The sequence below is a fragment of the Pundamilia nyererei genome, unplaced genomic scaffold, assembly GCF_000239375.1.
Source record: "Pundamilia nyererei isolate P.nyererei 1_Seehausen unplaced genomic scaffold, PunNye1.0 scaffold00047, whole genome shotgun sequence".
NCBI lineage: Eukaryota > Metazoa > Chordata > Actinopteri > Cichliformes > Cichlidae > Pundamilia > Pundamilia nyererei.
Genome location: NW_005187448.1, coordinates 3253541 through 3274330, shown reverse-complemented (window position 1 = coordinate 3274330; position 20790 = coordinate 3253541). Strand labels below are relative to the sequence as shown.

At 42.9% G+C, this 20790-nt stretch overlaps 1 protein-coding gene across 6 annotated transcripts in view; it reads left to right on the top strand.

Moving 5' to 3' along the window:
• The window catches only part of scn8aa (sodium channel, voltage gated, type VIII, alpha subunit a), a 47334-nt gene that overhangs the window by 2066 nt on the left and 24478 nt on the right, over positions 1–20790 (top strand). For 3 of the 6 annotated variants that reach the window (XM_013910705.1, XM_013910703.1, XM_013910704.1), the window contains 13 exons: positions 1354–1687; positions 6047–6165; positions 7426–7515; positions 7957–8085; positions 8931–9022; positions 11847–12068; positions 12327–12390; positions 12558–12699; positions 14743–14949; positions 15040–15321; positions 18017–18331; positions 19861–19996; positions 20234–20472. In XM_013910705.1, coding sequence (XP_013766159.1) covers positions 1409–1687; positions 6047–6165; positions 7426–7515; positions 7957–8085; positions 8931–9022; positions 11847–12068; positions 12327–12390; positions 12558–12699; positions 14743–14949; positions 15040–15321; positions 18017–18331; positions 19861–19996; positions 20234–20472 — 2316 coding nt within the window. In that variant the 5' untranslated portion in view covers positions 1354–1408. Of the gene's footprint in view, positions 1–1353; positions 1688–6046; positions 6166–7425; positions 7516–7956; positions 8086–8629; positions 8722–8930; positions 9023–11846; positions 12069–12326; positions 12391–12557; positions 12700–14742; positions 14950–15039; positions 15322–18016; positions 18332–19860; positions 19997–20233; positions 20473–20790 lie in introns of all 6 variants that reach the window. The other 3 variants (XM_013910707.1, XM_013910708.1, XM_013910706.1) reach the window with 3 other exon arrangements.

Genomic DNA, 20790 nt, shown 5'->3' with positions numbered 1-20790 from the left:
TTCACGTCTCCTGTGCTTTTTCCACCGAGTGTCGGGACACGCAGAGTGGAGTCTTTCCCGTGTGATGCCAGCTTTAACGCGTCGAACATTTCAATTAGACGCTGTTATGTAAGAGGGAGGCAGGGAAGTGACGGGGCCCGCTGACTCAAATATGGCCGCCTGTCCTGTTCAGGCTGCAGACACCTTGCTCCTGTTGAAATGAAAGGATTTTGCGCTGCAGCAGCAGGTGGAACACAGGGCGAAGAGAGGGGAGGGCGATGTTTTAGAAATCCTCCAAAAATTCTAATGATTTCGTTAATTTTTCAAGTCTGGCTTAACTGAACTCTAATTTCAGCTCCTTCCTCTTTGCTTCAGCACTGCCCGGTGTTCCTGCAGCTTGAACATTTGTCATGTTACTCTCTTTGCGTTTTGGAGAAAGCCTTTACTGTAAGGCCTTTTATTCTCAGCCTTTTTGTTTAACAGAGTCATGAGGGGTGAGACTTTTAAACCTGTGGTTAGATTTTTTGTGCAGGTGGAACTTGGTCTTCATTCAATTAATTATAAAATACATCTTCTTTAATATTTACATATTTGTTTGTTAACCTGTGCAACATCTGATTTACCATGGCAACGCAAATGTATGTAACCAATAAAAAAACACAACCTGAGGTGAAATGGCAAAACCGACCATATTCATCAACTGAAGCATATACCACTGGTTTGGAGTTCTTTCTTGGTAAAACAGCTCCTCAAAGGTTGGAAATGACTGAATATGCATGTTTTTATATAAACCTACACATTTGCCTGTGTAGGTTCACAGTCATCCAGGTCATGGTTGACTAGAAAGCTTGAAATAAGAATGCAACTGGGCTTCTTTAGGCTCGTGAAAACCTCTCATCCAAAAGGCTTCCTCAGTATATTATCTGATATTTCCCCCATCTTATGAGAATAACCATTATGCGTTGCTCTTTAACACTCTTATCTAAAATATTCTCTTTATTTAAGTCAACCACACACTCTGCTGCTTCAGAGGATCATTTAACAAATGTCTGTTAATGGTTCTCTTCAGCTCACTTCCTTAATGGAGATAAACTAGATGGAGGAGATCTGTTAGCCTGCAAATGCTTATACACACACACACACACACACACACACACACACACACACACACACACACACACACACACATATATATAACATTACAAGATCTCAACATTTTCTTGTTCTTTTGGTGCATAAAATAACATTTTGCAGCTGTATTGTCTCCTTTTTCTGTAATCTTTCTAAATGGGCACCCAGCTAACTGTTAATTTCAGGCCACCATTTTTGAAGTACGTCATTTCATGTTATATTCCCCCCTCCTGCTTCCCGCAGAGCTGCTACCGTGGATGGTACAAACCTAAAGACTAAGTAGCTGCAGGATGAAAACATGGCCGCACCCCTTCTTGCACCGCCAGGACCTGACAGCTTCAGGAAGTTTACTCCAGAATCTTTGGTGGTCCTTGAGCAGCGCATCCAAGAGGAGAAGAACAAAAAGCCACCCAAGCAGGACAGCAGCTACCGTGACGACGATGACGAGAACAAGCCCAAACCCAACAGTGACCTGGAGGCTGGGAAGAGCCTGCCCTACATCTATGGGGACATCCCTAAGGGAATGGCGGCGGTACCACTGGAGGATCTGGACCCATTCTACGTGAATTCTCAAAAAGTGAGTATTCACACACACACACACACACACACACACACACACACACACACACACACACACACACACACACACACACACCAATGATTTTAGTCAAATTGAGCGCTGGCTTTATTCTAAAACAAAGTATCTGACTGTCATTGCTGCAAATATTGGTGCAGTGCAATGTTTCTGGTGTTTGTCCCTCGCTCTCAGGCTTCCAAAATGCTCAAAATATTCCTCCCAAAAACCTTTAATATTGCATTTGGCAAGTGAAAATGTGACCCTGTAACATCATTGTTACCTTTCCATCCTTGTGCTTGGCCTGATTTGTGTTTGCACTCTTTTTTTTTCATAAAACACTTTTCTTTTGATCTTTTTCAGTGTTGTTTTTCATATTGAGAGATTTGATTGTGATCAGTTGAGCTCAGTTTAAAACTAAAATCCAAGGCTTGCGTGGCATCTGGAAGAAATAGTTGTAGCATCTGACTGTAGTGGTTGTAGTAAATTTTAACCTGAGACATTGTGATTGTGTTGTTATCCTTCTGACGTTGTGTTACATCAGATAAACTCAGACATTCATAATTTTAGTACATAATTGGTTTGGACAGCATTCAGTAGATAAGAAACTTCATTATGTTGAAGTGAGTCACAAGTTATGACTGGAAATGACGCAGACAGCAGAGTCACTGTGGGGTTTTTTAGGGTTTTTTTGACACTTGACTTTCAGGGGTGCTATGTTTACAGTTATTTTTAATTTTATAATTAGGCTGCGGGAGGTAATTACGTTTTGCTCCTCGAAGACCTTTGGGGAGTGTTGGAGCCGAGCTCTCGAGCTGCTGAGTGGGCCGTTGCTGTATCTCCAATGTGCTCACAGGGCTTTGGGGAAAAGGTCAGAAGCAGTTACTGTTGAAAGACCGTTGTTCCACATGACAGACTTTCCTAATTGTTGAAAAATTAATCTGTGGCAGGAGAGAGAAGCAGCAGCAGGCTGAGAGGACTCTGGTTGTCTTAAAGGAGACACGTGTCTCTCTGGGGTTTCTGTCATGTCTGACGTCTGGTCGTCCTCAGTGTGAGGACAAACAGGTGACCTTGACAGTCTTTTAATGTGCACCTGTTAGCCTAAACTGTTGGAGACTGCATTTGTCTCACTCAACTGTTTTTGTTGTGCAAAAGCCTTAAAGAACTTAAAGAACAGAAGACACGGCTTGCAGATATTGAAAAAGGGAGAATTAGAGGCTCAAAATTGAAAACTATAAAGAAACTGTATTGTGGAAAGCTGTAGAGCTAAAGATGCTTCTAAGAGTTCTACATTTTTACTTGTAGGAGTGCGAGAATAATTTATCATAAAATGGCTGTTCTCTCCTTTCCTTAAGCATCAGTGCAAATGCAAGGTGTACTGTGGTGAGTTCAATGCTCGTGTGTTCATAATAGGACCGAGCAGTGAAGGCTAAAACCTTCTACCATGGTAGCGTTGTTTGTTGTCTATTTATAGTCAAAAAAAAAAGTTATATAACAAAATTGGCATTTTCGTTCAAGACGGTCTCCTTCGATCATATATTCATTTCAAAACTGCTGCACGTTTTGACAACAGCGTTGTGTAAACCTCGGTCCACACAGAGTATCTCAAAATATAGCAAACCCTCCCTGACAAAACAGGAGGGTAATGGCGTGTTTAGTCATCGTTGTTACCTGAACAGATTTGTTTAGATATTGTGCGTGTGTGCGTTTGGCTGCACAGCATCAGCATCAGCGTTCCTCTCCGTCTGTCTCCATGTTATACCTCTCTGTCTTTACACCGTGCACACTGACTGTTATGTAACGCACCAGTCCGGCGCACAAGGAGACACGATTCAGATGACACGTGGCAAACATGTCCAGGGATCCACGGCACGGTTGATTGTTCACTTGCTTACATGCAGCTCACCTGTCTATTTCCCCCCACGTGTTCCATATTAATGACACACATGCGCGTGGAGCCGTGCAGCCTCGCTTCTGCTCTTGCTTCTTGGCTTCAGGCAAATCTAATTACGGCCCCTAATCTAGTGTTATTCTGATACCAAAGGGAGCCGATGCTGCAGTGACACCAGATCAGGTGGTGACCTTGATGGGAGAACGTTTGCCCTGTGTGTCTTTGTCATTTGAGAGGTGGCAGGTTGCATCTGGATAGCTCCCTTGCAGGAAGGAGGTGCAGAAAGATGAGGGGGAATATATGTAAAGGAAGGTTGCTCCTCATCTTTCAGATAAATCTAGATTCGTGGCTCTTTTAGGCCATCTTATAGCTGAGACAGAAGGCCGGGAGGCTAGCTAGGTGATGACGCAGCAACGGCCCTCCCCGCCTGGTTGGTGGCCCGAGCAGGGCTGTGCCACGCTGAGCTGAGCTAGGCCGGGTCGTGGTTGCCATCACTGTTCAAGGCCGGCGAAAGATTTCAAGGAGAGGACATAGAAGGAAGGGAGGGAGGGAGAGATGAAGAGAGGACAGAGATGAAACAGACAACATGTGCAAGGATGCATGAGCACATTTGCTGTCCTTCATGCTGCAGCCAAGATAACCAAAACATGTTTTGCTGAGGACAAAGATCTGCTACAGACACAGCAGAGTGTCTCAAAAATAAGATGACTGAAGTCACCCCTGTCACAAGTTCTTGCCCCATCATATCAGTGGATGTATATCGGAGAAAACGCAGCATTTTGTCTTGTGTGGACTGGTTAAAGATGTTTACAGTAATATTACCTTACAGTAACCTTGTCAGGAATATTTCAGCATGCCTCTAGAGACAATGCAAAAATATATTTTTTTGCACACCAAATGGCATAAACAGGGCGAAAGCACGGCAAGGAATGCATGGGCATCTCATAGGAAGGCCTTATAGCATTCATATATTAATGTCTCTGTGACTGTGGGGCTTTCGGGCTAAAGGCGCCATAAACGCAGCCCATTTATCGCTTGCCACAAGGGTCAAAAAAGGGGGTCGCCGAATGGCTGTTGAGGCCCTCACGGATGCAGATGCTGCAGCCCTGCCTGCTGGATCGAGCTTCTGTGTCGAAGCCGCTCTTGGTTTCTTTCTCCCACCCATCCCCCCTCCCTCCCGTCCTCCTCTTCGTCTTCCGCCAAGCTTCCCCGTTCTGGCTCCTCGTGCCCTGCTTCTCCTCAGCCTGCTGTTGCCACAGTTGCTCCCTGCCTGCCTGCTTCACTCGCTCTCCACCCCCCGCCTTCTCTGCCTCTCCTCCTCGCTCAGCTCTAGATTATGAAATTTTCAGTAGCTTTGCAGCAGCACTTTTGTCATGTGTTACCCAAAAAAAAGCGCTTCATGGATAGCTGTGGAGGACATGTGTGTCAGGGTGACAGTGGTGGTTATTGATTGTGCTGTGGTGCTGCTGCTGCTGCATGTGATGTGTGTAATTATGCATTTGTTTGTGAGTCATGGATGTGTACCCTGCATATGTGCACGATGGCTGTGTTTAAGAGAAATGTCATGATGGGACATTTCCAAGCGTGTGATTGTCTTGACTGGTAGATGACAGTGTTAATGATGAGGGAGATGCTGCACTGACCTATAATTATAATAAGAGAGGAAGGTTGGAGGAAGGAAGTGGGTCCAGTCATTTGAAACTGTGCTGACGTCTCCCTTCATTTAGGTAATATTGACATCAGGGGTGATCCGTCTTATTTGTAAGTGGACGCATTCGTCATTTTGTTTTTTTCAGACGTTTATGTCATAGTAAGAACTCGGGCACGCACCTTATTTCTGTCCAAAACGCACAAAATACACGCGGTCATGTGACGCCACCGCCGTGAGGCGCCTTGCTTCCCACCTCCCCACCCATCCGCCCCGCTTCTCCTCTTTCCTCCTCCTCTCCCTCCCTCCTGACTCCGCTGTCGGTGTCTCTTCAGAGGCTTAGCGTGGAGTGAGAGATGCCTTGTTAAAAGCACAAGGGCCCCGTATCACTTGTGCAAATGCACAGTTCCATGAATGTTTCATGCAAATCGCCATGTTTTATTTAAACAATTATGAGGTTATCCACAGAAAGTGGCTCGCAAGCTCCTCTCGGTTTTGCCCGTTTCCTTCCCCTTAAAGACGCCACAGTGGGCGGTGCAGCACTGAGATTCTGGGACAACACACAGTCATCCTGCCAGCAGTTCTCACTTTATTTGCATTTGTTTAAAAGCAGCATTTTACTTAAATGACCAAATGCACGTTGTTTATTTATCGTCCGCATACTGGCCGTGTATGCCTTGCAGAAAATGTTTTCACAATGTTTCAAATAGGATGACATATACATTTTTAAATATTCCTTGCTATTGTTCTTTGTCTATTTATAATCTTTCTGATTGTTAACTGTCTCCCTCTCTCTCTCTCTCTGTGTTTCTTCTCTCCACAGACATTTATAGTGCTAAATAGAGGGAAGACAATCTTCCGTTTTAGTGCCACACCTGCCTTGTACTTAATAAGTCCTTTTAATCCGGTTAGGCGATTAGCTATTAAAATTTTGATACATTCATATCCTTTGAAATGGTTTCTAAACTGCTGGGACTGAAAAGGTTTCCTGTTTATGTGTATTATTCATGATGTGTTCTGTCTCTCTGCTCGCGCTGCTATCGACGTTTCCTGTGAGTGGAGGTACAGGAGAGAGTCGGTTTGTTACAGTCAAGAAAGAGCACAGAGGACGTCGTGCAGTAGCCATTTTATCACTGAAGGGAAAGGCTAGCACAAATGATGAGTCATCCTTAACAGTCAGCCAAGCTAGACCTCTCGGTAAGCACATTATCGGTGCATTATCTACGAATCCAGAAGGAACAGTTGGAGGATGCACCCTCGATTTGAAGCATTGTTAAAGACATAAAAGGAAACTTGTTTTAGGACCTCAGCTGATCAGAGCTGCATGTTAATATTTTATGTGATTTTTGAAATATATTTTATTTGACTTGTTTTATCTTATCTATTTGCACAAGTTAAGGGAAGTGAGCCAGCTGTGTGTCATGTGACACACGACTGTTTGGGCATCTGGTTTAAAAATGAAGCAGAAGGTTTTCATCTTCTACACAGCAAACACACTTTGGCTGTGTGGACCCCCACTGTGCCTCCTTCCTGCAGCAATGCAACCTGTAAGTTAGTGGTGCCTGCAGATACACGTGGTTTATTTAAAGATCTGTCCATAGATACTAAATGAGGCGAGGTGCATAATTAAAGGTTTTCCAGTTTAGGCACAAATTAATTATTTTTATAGATATATATAAAAAAGTAAGTAAAATAAAACAGAGAAGCAGTAATGTGTGTGGCATTTTATTTTGCCCACCTAAATCTACATTTGTGTAGAGTGCACTGTGTAGGTCTTTGCAACTGCTGGTTAATGCTGTACAGAAATATTGTTCAAATATTTCAAGGCACAACTAATACTGACCTCTGCAGGCATTTAAAGCCAAGTCTGAAGTTTCCCTGGTTTCCTTTGAGTGTCAGCCTCTCTGCACTGAAAGCTTTGCACCTTTAAAATGTACTGTAGTTTTGCATTTCCCCTAAATATATACTGTTTAAATATTTAATAGTAGTGGTTACGTTTAACCACCTTCAGTTAAGTGCTTTGAGTTCATGTCTTGACTTTAACTGTTTAAATATTGCTGGCTGTTTATGCGTACTCGACTGTAGGACATACGTTACCTACTGCAAGCTGTATTTTTTATTCTTATGTTTTACATGTCATGGAGGCTTGATGATGTATGTGATTACCACTACAGTCTGCGTTTTCCTTAACATGCTCCTCACTCTTTTCAGCATGATCATTATGTGTACTATTTTGACCAACTGTATATTCATGACCTTTAGCGATCCTCCTGAGTGGTCAAAACAAGTAGAGTAAGTACACTTTATCTGTTTTCATATATAAATGGGTGATAAATGTTTGTGTTGGCACTACATCTGAGTCACAGATGGTCAAATTCTGTGAAATTTTAAATTTGAATTTTCTCTTTAAACCCTCTGCACAATAACCATACTATATATTTTTCACACAAGAATCAAGATTTCAGAAGAAAACACTGGTGGGGCTGTATGCTGCAGTGTATTTGAAAACCTCTGTTTTCTGGAAATTTGTGTGGCTCAAATGTAATGAAGCAACATTCTAATAAAACATTAGACCGACAGAAAAGTGTTTTATCTGATTTTGCATGATTCTAATTTTATCTAATGTCGGCATTTCCTGGGTGTCTTAACAGTTAATGAAGGTGCAGGCACTTAGAAATGAGCGAGCTTTGATCTAGCGCGGTGAACTGATTCTGTCAACGCTTTGTCTTCCAGGTACACGTTCACGGGAATTTATACGTTCGAGTCTCTTGTAAAGATCACTGCGCGAGGCTTCTGTATAGATGGGTTTACATTCCTAAGAGATCCATGGAACTGGCTGGATTTCATGGTCATTTCGATGGCGTAAGTATTTTAATTTCGATCGAGCTCTGAGTAAATAGGACGTTAAATTGGACACAAATACGTTGCGTATTTGGGTTGGGTTAAAGTAAACTGATGTTTTAGTTATTATCTTTTGCCTGTTTCCTATCTGATAACCCGTCTTCTGTGTTTCCTCATTTGAGCCGAGACTTCTCTGGTTTTCTCTTTGGGAATCGAAGATCTCCATCTGACACTGCTCGGCCTCCTTGACAACACCCACACCTCACTGTCATTCAGTCTGATTCATCTCCCTCTCGCCATCCAACTCTTGTCATTCACATTTTCTCTCTCAGTCGTCAGGAGCCTGCAAAATCCAATTTAATGCTCAGTGTCTTCCCAGCGACTATAAGTCACCTAGTTTACTTATTTCCATATGAGCAAATACAGCCCCCACCCCTCCCCCCGAAAAGACCATCATACAAAATGTCATTGTTTCTCACAAAGCCCATCTTTGTCTGAATTGATCTTTTCACCGTTTATCTGCATGTAAATAATAAGCTGTTGTAACTGTGGTTTGATCCTGCAGGTATATAACAGAGTTTGTAAACCTAGGCAATGTCTCAGCTCTGCGCACGTTCAGGGTGTTGAGGGCATTGAAAACTATTTCTGTAATTCCAGGTAAGACAGGATGGTGCGGGGTGGGGGCAGTGGGGCGGGGTCGGTGTTAGGTGTGTGTGTCTTTCTTTCCTTTTACCTTCCACCCTTCTCCTCAGTGGACAGGCTCTGTGAGTGGCGTCGTTTCCTCCTGGTTCGGTGGTGTTGTGCTCTTGGCGTGTGTGGTTTTTGTCATCGTGTTTGTTCTGTGTGTGATCCTTCCCCTATTTCAGATATATAACAGAGTTTGTGGACCTGGGCAATGTATCTGCGCTGAGAACATTCAGAGTTCTCCGAGCATTGAAAACTATCTCTGTCATTCCAGGTGAGACTCAGTTTAAACACTAAGGCTGATCCTCTCACCCTTTCCTTTCTACTCACTATTATTATAATTACGATTATGATTTTAGCGATATTAAAAAAAAAAAAATTGGAGAAAACCATTTTTTGATTTATTTTTCCTCCAAAATTATCAAAAATGGTACTAATACATTTTTGATAGGCTTTGCAGTCTCCTCTAGGGCCCTCCAAAGTGTCTGCACTCTCTTCTGCCCCGGTAGCGCTCTTGTTTCCAAGGCAGCTTTTGTCTTTAAGGAGAAATAGCTTCAACTCACGCAACTTCAAATAGCTTTTCAGACGAAGCAAATGCCGTTACTTATGGCAAAGAAATGTGTTGTTAGAACACTGTAAACTTACAATATGCATGTTATGTTTTATGAGAAAAGAAAAATTAGACAGCTTTAATCCCTGTAGTTGTTCCTAATTGGAAATTTGAGAGGATTCCTAGTAATGGGGTCCAAAGCAAACCTGTGAGCTGTATTTTATGAGAAAAGGTATAGCTCTTATACAGATCTTACAGAACATACCCAGTACTTATGTATGAAGACTGCCAAGCCTAGTTTGTGAACATACCTCTTATGCTGCATGATGCTTTTCGGTCACTTGCTTCTATAATATTAGCCTACCAAGAGCTTGGCTGATTAATGGCATTGAAAGTTTGATTTGCCCTCTTTTTTGTTTTTTAGCTTGTTGATTGATTTTTTTTCTCTGTTTTTACGACCTCCTTGAATGATATATATGCAGATGGAATGGTAACGCTGACCGGACATCTGACCGGAGAACATTAAACACATGTTGCAAAACAGCCACTAAAGATTGCTTTCTTTTTCAAATTACACATTCATGCTGAAATTTGAAAAAGTCTTCTTTGAGTGCAGACGATTTAGATATCAGTTTGGCATTTTGGGAAATATGCTTGTTTGTTTTTGGGCTCAGAGTTGGATGAGAAAATTGATACCATTCTCATGCCAGTACCTAAAGTTACTGCGAGCATCTGGTTAACTTAAAGACTGCAAACAGACTTCCTGGCTCTGTCCAAAGACAGCAGCCACCTAAAAGCAGCTCCAAACATCCTTATTTAACACATCGTATCTGCTTTTTTAAAATCTGACGAAACACTGGTTGGTAGGATGTATTGATCTTCTAATGTAGCGTTCAGCCACAAAATTAATAACATATTTCCCCAAAATTCTGGACTCTCTGTTAAAATGCTGGTACAGAAGTAATGAAATTGGAGCTTTTATTGATTTTTATAGATTTGTTTGATAAAGCAAACAGTAATCCATGTGAACGGGAGGGCTTTTTTCCAGGGAAACATGTAGATCTGTTAGTTTGATTTGATAATTGTTTTCATGTGCTTGTAAATAAGATGTATGGTGATTTAAAGTGGACCTACTATGCTTATTTCTAGCTCCACGCTTTAATTGTTGGACTCTGAGTTCTAGTTTAAGCTAATCTTTACTGTTTTGTTAGATTATGCTGGGGCTTTGTGCGACCCCCGAATGCATCAAGCTGTTGCATTCCTCCCTTTATACAAGCTTTCTTTTGATTGGCTGTCGTTTGCAAGCAAAAGGTGGGTGGAGCTTCTGTGCATTTAGATATCTTGAAATCCTTGAAAAAAACTGCCAGAAACGGAGCATTTACCTGCTTTAAGCCTGAGGTTTTTGCTCTTACATAGCATGAACATCAGCTGCTGTAACAGCACAGGAAGTAAAGAAATTATAATAGGTCCCTTTAAACACGAGCAGCTCCTTACATGTCTGGTTTGACGGAGCTTTTAGTAAGATTATTTGAAAGTTTAAATTAAGATCATAATTTATCGAAAGCTTGTAGCAGGTCAAGCCTGCTGTACGTGTAGTGGGTGAACAGTAAAAATGGGGCGTGGGCGATCCTGCCTCCATCTTTGAGTTCCTCGTGGATCTGTGCGAATGCTGCCAGAGGAGGCTGGTCTGGAAGGTAAAGCGATTTTGTCTTTAGTGGATGAGACAGACTACAGGGTCGCGGTATGGGGAGTCAGTGCTTTCCTAATGACACCTTACACAAGACAGTTCAAGAAAGTGCCCACACCGGCACTGGCATTGAATTGCTTCTGTTCAGCCTTGGAGTTTAAATGACCTGCATGTGGTTTAATGCCCCCCTGCCTGTGCCTCTGTCCCTCTCATGGCCTCTCGTTGTGCTGCTGTGCTCTTTTCCTTATGGATTTCCTCTCACTTATAGAAAGTCTTCCCCCTCTTTTTTACTTCATCCGTCATTGGCAATGAAATGCTAATTTCTTCTGTTGAAGAGCCCATTATTTGGATTTGAGATCTGTTGCAATAATCTGAAAAGAGTGGGAAGGCTCCTGAATATTTCCTGTTTGTTGTTTCTAGAGATGTTCTGTATGTAAACTCCCAGTTTTGTCCAAAATGTATTACTACCCATATCTAAAATTTATAGTATTTTACCAGTTCAGATTTTTATTTATAAAATGATCCCTTTTGTTTTGATGTTGAATTTAGTTAAAAATGAACATTTAGTTGTATATTCAAGTCGATGACAATACATCTATTATTTCTATTTATAATTAAATTCAGTGGGAAGGTTTTCAAATGTAGTCTCTGCCAGATTTTTATGAACATCTTAAGATGCAGGGATTTACGGGCTTCGTCCCAGTGACAAATTTAAAAAGATGAGCTCTAGTAGCAGCTGACACTCCAGAGATTAACACATGGGACATGAGGAGCTCCTGCATCACCTGTGTGGTTTGTGAATGTGTGTGTGTCTGTGTGTGTTTGTGTGCGTGCGCATGTGTGATTGTGGCTGGCCTGCAGGCCTGAAGACCATTGTGGGTGCCCTGATCCAATCTGTGAAGAAGCTTTCGGATGTGATGATCCTGACCGTCTTCTGTTTGAGCGTCTTTGCCCTCATTGGTCTCCAGCTCTTCATGGGTAACCTGCGCCACAAGTGTGTGTTCTGGCCAATCAACACCAACGAGAGTTACCTAGCCAATGGCAGTAAGGGCTTTGACTGGGACGAATACATCACGAACGACAGTAAGTAGAGTCAAGGCGTCACCAACGGTGACCTGGCACGGAGGTCAGAGTATGAGTCAACCCATATGCTTGAATGGGGAAACAATATGTCGTTTTGGCACTTAAAGGAATTTGTTTCAAATGAACTGAAGTCAAAATTTCTGAGTGAGCTGGAGTCAGAAATGTGCTGAATGGAGTAAATTTAGTAAATCTCGACAGAATGTGAGCGAAATGACTCAGTTTGGCAGTTTTTCTTTCTTGCTTTTTTCCCCCTCTCAGCCAACTTCTACTTCCTGCCTGGCCAGTTGGACGCTCTGCTCTGTGGGAACAGCTCAGACTCTGGGTGAGTTGCCTTCTCCACCCTTCAAAAAGAGTACCAAGATTTGCTGTAGCTCCTCTGTGTGCTTATAGTCAGACTACATTATCAGTAAATAGTGCTGACTCATTTTTGGGCTGAATGCCCTGTTCTGTCTCTATGTGTCTCTCTCTCGCTCTCTCTCCACCCCTCAGCCGCTGCCCGGAGGGCTACACATGCATGAAAGCTGGGAGGAATCCAAACTACGGCTACACCAGCTTTGACAGCTTCGGCTGGGCCTTCCTGGCTCTCTTCCGACTCATGACACAGGACTTCTGGGAGAACCTTTACATGCTGGTAAAGCAGATGTGTCCACACCTTCAGCTTGTTTCACCATGTAACAGCCCTCAGTGCTGAAATCTGATTGATATTTGGCCTTTGGACAGATTTTATCGAGGCTTCAAAGGTGTTAATTTTGATGAACATATATTATAATTCAAACAAAGTCACCAAAAGCATAGATAAATAAATAATGCTAGCCTGAAGTGCAATCGAGTGGCAGCCTGCCCAGAGTGTATCACACCTCTTGCCATGTGACAGCTGGGATAGGCTCCGCCCCCAATAGTACAACCCTTAACTGGATAAATCAATGAAATGATTAAAAAAGGATGGTGCGATGGATGGTTTGTTTCTCATCCATTATTAGTGACAGCAGCTTTTTAAAGATTTCTTTTGCCTTTACTGGTTAGTTCACTGGTGAAGATTAGACAGGAAGAGAGGAAGAAATACAGCAGTTCAGCTGTGTGTGTGTGGGCACCTGCTCAACCAGTGAGCTAAACTGGTGCCTGATGACAGCAGTCTTCAACTGCACCACTAAAGCTGAAAAACTGGCCTCAAACGGTGAATGAACTGATTTTGGATAAAAATGTGACCTCACATGTCCAATTTTGCAACAACATTTTTTAAGCGATCCGGTTGACAGACAAACCAATCGCATGGTGGAGGTGGTTATCAGCTGTCTAGTGATTTTATTACACTGCAGCACAAATGCCAATAAAAAATTGTGTACCAAACATCCTGTAATTATTCAAATTACATTATTCAAAAAGTGGTGGTGGCTTCTGCATTCAGCTCTAGTTCACCTCCAAGTTTATCCCCTGTTCTCAGTCTCATGTGGATACTGTGGCCCCGTCACCGCCATCTGGTCTGTCTTGCAGGCTGTTCCACATTAAGCTTCCCTGAAATGGTGGAGACAGTCCTGCCTCCACGTACAAGTGGAAGGAAGGAAGCATGAAATATTAAGGGCTGAGGATTACAGTATGACCAATGAGAGCGATGAGACCTGATGAGAGCATCCTGGCACATATTTCTATTTTCGCTCTCATCTTTGAAATTCAGCTTCCAACTGCAGGCTCTCGCTCATACTGTACGCCGTATGTGTAGAATAATCATTACGTAGCCGCTTTTGGTTTGGTGTAAGGACATTAAGTAATAAAACGCCTTCCTATGGATCATATTTGTTTCTCAGTACTGAGCATTTTATTATATATGTAAGATTTAGTTTTGTGGCACTAAAATAGAACGTTTGAGCCAAATGTCCTGCACGCACTTCTCAGCATCACGTCAACTGCATGCATAATTGATGGGTGAGGATATTTCACTTCTCTACCTGCTAGAGTCCTTTTTCTCTCCTTTTTGCTGCCTGAAGACGTATTTCATTTTTTGATGAGGTGCATGAGCGAGAACATTTTTAGTCAAATTTGGGATCCTTTCATGATGATTATTCGTTTGCTGGTTTATCTAAACCTAAAAATATAACAGCGCGAGAATGACTTTAACTATTGTATGTTAGCATGAAGACAAAGTGAGACCAATGAGCTTTCTGCTTTGTGTGTTCATCTGTTCAGCTGTACCTCTGCTGCTCAGTCTCCTCACTTCTCATCTCCAGTGGGCATAGCGTCCAAATCTGTAGAAATAGTTTGGCTATTCACAGTGAGCGTGCAAAGTAGGTCAGTTCTTTCTGATGAACAATACAGTCTCACATGGAGGGTTTTAATGAGCACAAAGTATAAAATCATTTACTCAATTTATTTCCACACATTATTTTCACATCAGAAACAGACAAATGAAATCGTGTGAGCTGTTTTAAGTTAAGATTTGACTCTTCTGTCCTCAGAAGGTGAGAGACATTTACCCTCCTCACTTGAGGCTTGCATTCATTTTTGCCCCCAGGAATGCTCAGACCAGTGTACGTCTTCTATTTCTTTCTGATGAGTCATATTAAGAGATGAGCAGTGAGGCTGACGTTGATTGTGGCGTTGAAGTCATGTATCAGATCTCACGGGTCTGCTGTTTTCTTCCTCTCTCTCCCCGGACCTCTGTGGCACTGCCTCCTAACAGACCCTCAGGGCGGCAGGGAAGACCTACATGATTTTCTTTGTCTTGGTGATCTTTGTGGGTTCTTTCTACTTGGTGAATCTGATCTTGGCTGTGGTAGCCATGGCCTATGAGGAGCAGAATCAGGCCACCATGGAAGAGGCCGCGCAGAAGGAAGAAGAATTCAAGGCCATGCTGGAGCAGCTAAAGAAGCAGCAAGAAGATGCTCAGGTGAGTCCTCTGCAAGTTGAAGGCGAAACTTTTTCATGGATTGTGTCAAAATATCGTTCTGACTTCACTCGCGTGCTCGTTTCTCGGTAGACGGCTGCAATGGCAACCTCTGCAGGCACAGTGTCGGAGGATGCGGTTGAGGACGATGGAGGAGGGCGTCTTTCCTGCAGTTCGTCCGAGATGTCGAAGCTCAGCTCCAAGAGCGCTAAAGAGCGCCGCAACCGTAAGAAGAAGTGGCGGCAGAAGGAGCAGGAGAAGGAGAAAGGCGACAGCGAGAAGTTTGTCAAGTCAGAGTCGGACGATGGCAGCAAAAGGAGCCGCTTCAGATTCCCCGATAACCGCCTGGGCCGAAAGTCTTCCATCATGAACCAGGTGAGGAAGATATTCCCTTTTGTTAGCAATGATCGGATGCTGACATTTTGATTGAAAGGAAAATTTAAGCTAAATTATAACAAGATATAAACTGTTAGTAATTTTACACGATAAACAGAATTTGCAGCTCAAGAATAAAAACACTGAATTTGACAAACTCTTCTCTGGGGATGAGTATTTCACTCATGATCATGCTGTGATGTAGATTTTTTCACACATGTTGGGGTTGGTACTAGAAGTCTTGCAGGAAAAAGAAAATCTAAAATCACCAACATATAAGAAAATATCTACATGGCTAGCGTAAAGCTGTATGAGGCCTTTTGTGCCAAAATGAGACCAAATGAAACTCAAACAACACACAGAATTAGAACAGATACCTTTTCATGTCTATGAATAGAATATAGACGTCAGTAAGTCACATGGCTGCAGGGACGGCATTCTTTTCATTTTCAGTGTGTGAAATATAAGATTGCACTTACAGAGCAGCGTGTAGTGATCAGAAATAAAGAAGCACATGTCCAGGGGCCTCAGTGGGGGTTAAGCCTAGGCATAGATAATGTACAAAGGCGTGAAATGGTGTGCCTTAAAATGTATGTGTGTGGATCGGCCTCATATCCTACCTCCACATGTGCAAATTCTACTATACAGTAAATGGTTGATGCAAAGGGCCTTATAATTGGCTAAATCAGAAATGAGCGACCTTATTTATTTGTGATTTGCATCCATCCATTCCCAGCAGGTCCCTGAGGTCATGTGACCAGGGCTTGCTGGTTGTCAAACACACGAGGCGACAGAGCTTTTGTAACTGTGGCCCCCAAACTGTGGAACTCTCTCCCTTTGAGCCTGAGATCTGTGGACTCAGTGGTCGCTTTTAAAAAACAGCTAAACAATCATCTTTTTAAACTTGCTTTTGGTTGATTTTTATTTTTATGTTTTAGCTTCTGTGGCGCACTTAGTGATTGTTATCTTGAAAGGTGCTATATAAATTATATATAAATTTACTTTTTTTTTTTTTACTAATTGCTTGGTTTTCCAGTCAAACATTCCTCTGGGATTACCTGAGCATTCATTGCAGCTCTATGTGTTGCAGCAGCATTTATTTGTTTTACAGGAATCAAGCTGACTGATTTAAAGCTTGTCAAAATGATTGTGATACCACTTGCCTGAGGATGTCATTTAAGGGTAGAAATTGATCTTTTCTTGCCTGAACTTGGCCTGCAGTATGATTGAGGCTCTGGTGAGGGTACGCATCGGCTTTATTCGCAGACAGCAAATTTACGTAGTCAATAAATGAGACAACCGGAGGAGGCTTTATGGCACTCACTAACTTGGTGAAACGGTGGACTACTGACTCTTCTGCGGTTCTCTAATTTTGTATCATCTGTCTTAGATCTCGACAAGCAATGACATTCATGAAAATCTGGTAGTCTGATTAATGGGAGGTAAAACTATCAATGAAAGGAAGCCAGACGTCCTTTAACAGTTTGGCTGAGTCTTCTGTGAGCGAAGTTTTTAGTTTAGAGATTTTAGTTACAGCTGCAGCTTAAGGGCGCTCACAGAACAACTTAAAATAACACTGCTAAATACTTGGATCACTTCATTGAAGTTAATATGTGTGTTAGTGAAAAAGTGCATCATGAAGTCAGACTAACAACTGTGGTTGCTTCAGCTTAGGAGGTAATGCAGGTCATCCGTTAGTTTGATGGTTCGATTCCTTGCTTCTCCAGTGTGCATGGGTAAGATACGTTGGCTTATAACTGTGTGATTAGATAGAAAGTGTTTGTGTCAGTGGATGATTGAGGCATGTCGTATTGGAGTGTTCAGATAGAATAGAGAGGTGTGATATAAGAACCGGTCTATCTGCATCATTACAGATAAAAAGATTCCTCTCATTGACCACCTCACCATCAGTTTCCATTTCCTCTTTCTTGCACGTGTCTCATAGGTCAACGGTTCCACAGAGATGCTCGCATTTTCCTGGCCCCTTGTTCTGGATATCAACTTTTGTGCTGGAAGTGGTGTGCGGCTCATTTTGGCCTGTTTTTGTGTGTACCCAACGTTGATGTATGAGGCCTCATTTTCAGAATTATTTACACAAATCTGTAACAGGGAGCAGTCCTGCTGCTGTGCTTAGACCTCGAGCTTCGCTGACTTTTAATTTTTTTGTGTTTTATGGAGAAGTATTCAGCTGACGAGTTAACGAGGCCTACGGGCCTTATGTAACGCTTTTCAACACGTCTGTGAAAATCCTTCATGTGACATGCAAAGGTTCCTTTGCGCTTTTCACTCATCTTCTACACAACCAGAGGGCTATTGTCAAAACATTTGATTTCCCGTGAGCTTGCATACTTTGTGTAGAGCTAAAAAAAATAGCTGGATCAATGCTAGCTACATTCCAGATTGTTGCTGTCGTGACTCATGTTCAGATTGCACTTGTCTCAGACGCCTGTATCTCTGTCCTGTGTGTGTGTGTGTGACCTTGACACTGAAGCATATCACTAACCTAATTATCTAGTTCTTGTTTATTTGGTCAGAAGAATATGGCTCCTCGTGGGAAGGAGCCCTTGCTGCATTAAATTTCCCACAGATGTTGGCTTTCATCTTGTCCTCTGGAGTTGATGGGCCCAGAAGGGCCCAGGGCTCCGTCACACAAATATCTCCTCTTCTCATCCTTTTTTCTATTTCCTTCCTCCAGTCTCTCCTGAGTATACCGGGCTCACCCTTCCTCTCACGCCACAACAGCAAGAGCAGCATCTTCAGTTTTAAGGGCCGCAGCAAGGACGTGGGCTCGGAGAACGAATTCGCCGACGATGAGCACAGCACCGTCGAGGAGTGCGAGGAGCGGCGAGGCTCCCTGTTCAGCCCGTACCGGCGGAGCAGCTACACTGGCTTCCATGGCAAGAGGAACAGCACGGTGGACTGCAACGGCGTGGTGTCGCTCATTGGCCCCGGGCCCGGTGGACGCCTTCTGCCTGAGGTGAAAATAGATAAGGCAGCTACTGACGAAAGTGTAAGGAAGTCAATGAGTAGACCTATCTAGGCATGGCCCCCCTCTCGTCCGTTACGTTTCTTTCTGGCTCTCTATCCTCTACTGTCATCTTTGCAAGTCCGTATGTATCTCTTGGCTAAGCGCTCGCGCCTCCCCTCCCCCAGCCCCTGCAGTGTATGCTGCCCTCCAACTGTAGGCAAAGGATGGGAAAATAAACGTGATTATAGCATTTATACAAGTTAGCTTCATACTTGGTCTATCAGTGACTTCCAGGCAATTTTACTGTTTGAAATGAATGATGACTGTTAATGTTTTGAATATGTCAGCATCAAACTTATAACTCATAAAGTACCTGCACTCAAAATCATTCAGCTGCTCACTGACCCGTTAGTGTACAGATCAGAGAAAGAAGTAACACACAGTTTTGTGTTTTAAGTTCCCGTTCACACACTAGCAGTAATGAAACACAGTTTTTGTTAACAAATGGCATACAATGATTGGTTAACATGCTCCAGTGTGTTGATGTGTTCCTCCAGGCATCCGGGTCCTCTGCTAGCCTGTGTGGGTAGATCTGCAATAGAAGCCGGAGGAAACAGAGGGGACCAGCTTTATAGAGCCACAGACAATTTTATCTGCTTCCCTAATTCCCTGATTCCATCCCAGAGTATATGTATCTAGCTATCTACATAAATATATATGTATAAATATATAAAAGTAACACACCATCCTATTAGGCTTTCGAAAAATACTTTAAGAAATGAAGGAGGGCTGCTGTCCTTGTCTGTCTATACCTTTCTATGTTTTCCAGTCTCTCCCTGGTCAGCATTAGCAAATTAGTTGTGCGTCATTCTAGTTAGCATGGTAGATTTAAACCCCAAATTAGAACAAGCATGATGTAGACAAACCAAACTTTGGTTATGATGTCTGTTATTTCCTCTCCTTCTCTTTGACTTGGAGCATGCTCATGCATGACAACTGGATGAATTTGAACTACCTGCCTTCATATGACCTATTTACAATGCTCTTGACTTGATGGTTGCAATATAAGTTGTATGGTTTCAAAATAGGAAGATACAGTAGCATCAATTTGCAAGTTTGTGTTAAAAATGGCCAGATTTGGGAGACATTTTGTAAAATAACCTCATGATTATATTGCAATGGCAGCAAAGCCTCCATTATTGCATGACGGGACTGAGAATGCATTCATGCAGAAGCAGTTCTCCTCGCACAGTGTCTCACAATCCATTTTTTATCTAATTGGGATGAGCTAATTACATTCAAACACAATTAGGTCAAGTAGCCCTAGACCACTGCTCCCACTTTGGCTGAAACCTGCATGCATTTACAGCATACACACATCTTCCTTGAAACCAGCATACAAGTAGAGGAGAATGAAACGTGCCCTGCCCCCCACCCCAAAAATTCTGATCCTCGACTACTTTTTCCTGCCGTTGCTGTCGTGCACTTCCCTCCGCCGGCCACCGGTGGTGATGTGGGATGGTGTTCATGTCCTCTCCATGGGTGCTTGATTCTTCCTCTCCTCCTGACAGCCGACTACTGAGGTTGAGGTGAAGAAGAAGCTGTCGGGCTCCCTGATGGTGTCTGTGGACCAGCTCAATACCTCCTTTGGGCGGAAAGAGCGGGCCAACAGTGTCATGAGCGTCATTACCAACACACTAGTGGAGGGTACTGCCACTTTAACCCAGCTATTTAACCTGCTCTCTCATTATTCTTTAACTAGGGCTGCTCTTCATTGTTTGATTAGTTTGACATGAATTTCCTGCTTATCTGCTTTGCATATTCAAAAGTACCAGATACATACATTGCATAAAATTTTTTTCTATCCTATTATACCATTGCATGCAGTTTGCTGAGCACGCAAGTATGTTTGGTTTTGATGTATGATCCGCGCTATGTCTTCAGAACTGGAGGAGTCTCAGCGCAAGTGTCCCCCATGCTGGTATAAGTTTGCTAACACATTCCTGATCTGGGAGTGCAGCCCCAAGTGGATTAAGATCAAGGAGATTGTGAACCTTATAGTCATGGATCCCTTTGTGGACCTGGCCATCACCATCTGTATCGTCCTAAACACCCTCTTCATGGCTATGGAGCATTACCCCATGACCCCTGACTTTGAAGATATGCTGTCTGTAGGAAATCTGGTGAGTGGACTTTTGTTGTTATTTTTATCTGGTATTCTTGTAAATGATCTTCTCTGCTTCTTCTCAGTAGCTCACAGAAAGGTGTTATTTATGGGACTGTAATTGACAGGGAAAAAAAACATTCCCAAACCCCCCGCTGCTTCCTAGTATTCGTGGATTTTTCTTTACATACATGCACACACATGTTCCATTCTTCTTCTCCCGTCTCTCTCGCTGTACTCTGGTTCAGTGGATGCACCTGCTTCTCTGCTGGTTGGCTGACTGGTTGGAGGGCGGTGTTAATAATTCATGAAGGCTGATCGATGAGCTCTTCTAAAA